At 40.3% G+C, this 3,304-nt stretch overlaps 1 protein-coding gene across 1 annotated transcript; it reads right to left on the bottom strand.

Moving 5' to 3' along the window:
- Nucleotides 1-400: 400 nt before the first annotated feature.
- Nucleotides 401-939, bottom strand: LOC119646886 (leech-derived tryptase inhibitor C-like). The gene has a single exon (XM_038047519.1). The coding sequence runs from the start codon at nucleotides 872-874 to the stop codon at nucleotides 647-649; it is 228 nt and encodes a 75-aa protein (XP_037903447.1). The 5' UTR covers nucleotides 875-939; the 3' UTR covers nucleotides 401-646.
- Nucleotides 940-3,304: the final 2,365 nt, after the last annotated feature.

Below are 3,304 nucleotides of genomic sequence, written 5' to 3'. Positions count from 1 at the left end.
AACAGAAGTCTTAACAAAGGAGGTTCACTATCTGAAAAACACGCCACTGATTACTAGCGAACCATATTTAGATAAATAAAAATTTGAGCTTATTTTCCAATCAGATCTTATCAATTCGTCCCTGATTAATGAATATTTTAATCCTGTCTCAGCTTGGTAAACACGTCAAAGCCATATTATCTTAGAAAATTGAATATTCAGAAATAGGAAGTATCTGATGTGGAATATATTGGATCCAATCCACCTAAATCCACTAGAAATGGCGTAAATAGGATGGCTTAGTTGGTCACTCCGTAGCTAAGTTGATTAGATAAAAGAACGTATGAATTTTGAGGAACTCTGGATTGTTGTATCGAAAGTGATAACGACGGTAACGACGCAATGATAAAAACTGAAAAAATATGGACGGGAGGTTCCAATTTTATTTGATATTTTTATTAAATAAATAAACTTTGATGGCAAATTAACAGATTAACAAACACTTAACAATTAACTATTCATGACTAGCCATTGCAGCCGTTTTTGCATGAGCTATTTGCAGTGAAATTTAGAGAGATTAGTTGAATCCATTTTTACGTAGATCCTGAATGTCCTGTACACTCCTCCGTCCATGAATACTTATTTTTTCTTAGATGCATAAAACAAACTATTTGCATTCTCCAAACTTCAGGACTTCCAATTTAGATCCACGAGCACGGGCTTGAGTCTGTTCGCATTGGAAAAGGCACTTGTTGGCGTAGGTGTACAAATCTGTTCCGCAAACTGGGTCGTAATTCCTTGGGCATGGGCAAATGGCCTTATGTTCTTGTCCTTGGATGCTGATGAAGCACAAAACCGCGATGAAAATCGCGAAAAATATAGCGAGAACACGCATTTTTTTTATTAACTCTTTCGTTCTTTTCGTTCAAAACGATGAATAAGTAGTTACTGATGCCTTGCCGTGCGCTGAATCATTTTATAGATTTTCTACCAATTTGATATGCGTTATCTATTTCAGGTATTAAAAGATAGTGGACGAAATCAATTGATTGCTAATCTTTCATAAATACTCCCGTAAGTCTTGGTGCGGTGTTTTGCGACTGTTGCTTTCCACAGGAGATTACAGCCCGATGGAACACTTGATTACATTCGATTGAGAAAATTCATGAGCTTTTGAGATCATGGCTGTTTATTTCAAGATACAATTATCTGGAATCAAAGAACGATCTTGGAGGACAAAGGGAAGCAGAAAAACTTCTTCAAGTACATTCCTACCCGAGATCATTTTCTACAGTTTACTCACAACTAATCCAAATGGAAAGTTCGAGTTATCAAACTCACAGCTCGGAAAATCTAAACTTTCAGATGTTTCCATAAAAATCTTGATTAGCTATTTTGGGAGAAATTTTCCGCTCTCCCTACTATGCTCATTTGGAACTCACTGAGTCATCAATGTTTTGTGCGAAATTTAATTAATCAAATTTCATCAATAAAAGTTCCAGACCATTATCTCCCAGAAATATCCGAAAAATGGGACATTAATCAACAGGATTAGTTTAAACATGAGCTGGGCTTCCACATTACCTGTTCAAATTTGATTGGCTTGATAATAAAAAATAATAAATCTAATCACATAATTTATAGATGTGTCGTTTTTCCAGAAGTAATTATTGTTAAAAATATTATAATTTAAATACATTTGAAGCAACAACCAATCAAGATGGTGTAATCAGACGAAAAAAATCCAATATTTCCTTAAAAATGGTTACTCATTCCTTGTAGAGAACCCCGACCGTTTCGTGAGTCAAATCAAGGCAAGCTTATAATCACGGACGATTCCAGTATTTCAACCACATTCCCCCCTGACATTCCTTTATCTTTTTATACAGCCTTTGTCCCGTTCACAAGCGGGGTCGGCTCGTCGTGATCAGCCTCCCCATTTGGCCCTATCAAATGCCTGATCTGGATACAATGATTTTAAATCTCCATCCAGCGTATCAAGCCACCGTTGCTTAGGTCTGCCTTTTGGTCGTTTACCATCGACTTCGATGTTCAGACCAATCTTTGCAAGTGAATTCTCGTTTGCACGAATTGCGTGACCATACCATCGAAGACGCCTCTCTCGCAACTTTTCCACGATCGGTGCAACCCCATAACGATCGCGGATATCCTCATTTCGGATGTGATCTAAACGTGTGACGCCACTAGTCCAACGTAGCATCTTCGTCTCCATTACCGCGAGACGCCGTTCATTGTCTTTTATGGTCGGCCAACACTCAGAACCATAGAGAGCGACTGGACGGACAATATTGCGGTAAATTTTAGATTTGAGACGTTCGTTGATACGTCGATCACAAAGGACACCAGTTGTGGAACGCCACTTCATCCAGGTTGCGTTAATGCGTGAAGCAATTTCATAACGCAGTTCTCCATTGGCTGATAGTGTTGACCCGAGGTATTTAAATCGCTCAGATCTGGGCAGATCACTGCCGCTGACAGTGATTGTGCCTGTTTCATGGGGATCGGTCGTCAAAAATTCAGTTTTGTTTAAATTCAATCTGAGACCGTGTTGCATGAGGCGATCATTCCATTTTTGAACAAGTTGCTCGAGATCATTTTTGCTATCAGATGCTAGGAAAACATCATCTGCATAAAGCAGTGTGTAGGGCGCTGGACGTTGGATATCCCGTGTGACGGTGTCCATAACAAGAACAAAGAGGAGTGGTGAGAGGGCACTTCCTTGATGAACTCCAACAGAGACACGAAGCGGTTTTGATACACCCGCCATACTTCGAACTTTACTTTTCGGATCGTGGTAGAGCAATTGAACCCAGCGCACGAGTTCTTCTGGCACGAAGTGTTGTCGTAAAGCATACCAGATGAGTTTGTGTGGTACACGGTCAAACGCTTTCTCTAGATCCAGAAAGGCAATGTAAAGAGGGCGGCACGGTGTTTCTCCATGAGTAACCGCGCAGCGTGTATTGCGTCAGTAGTTCCGCAGTTCTTGACAAATCCGGCTTGATTCACGGTTATTTCAACGATTTCGCGAATACGGTTGTCAAGAATGCGTTCAAAAATCTTCATGGTATGGGAAAGTAACCGGATCGGACGGTAATTTGAACATTCTGCTGGACTACCTTTCTTTTTCCATATTGGAACAGTGGTACTTTCTTGCCAGTCAGATGGTGTTCTTCCTTCCTGAATAACCCGGTTAAAGAATTCACTCAGCCACGGTGTTGGGTCCCAGCTCTTTGCTTTCCAGAGCTCAGATGCGTCAGGTCCTGTTGCTTTCCCCGATTTCATTTGTTTTATTGCCTCCTCGATT

Source organism: Hermetia illucens, chromosome 1 (genome assembly GCF_905115235.1).
Source record: "Hermetia illucens chromosome 1, iHerIll2.2.curated.20191125, whole genome shotgun sequence".
NCBI classification, from domain to species: domain Eukaryota; kingdom Metazoa; phylum Arthropoda; class Insecta; order Diptera; family Stratiomyidae; genus Hermetia; species Hermetia illucens.
The sequence above is the reverse complement of the archived record's forward strand: the minus strand, read 5'-3'. Positions and strand labels throughout refer to the sequence as shown.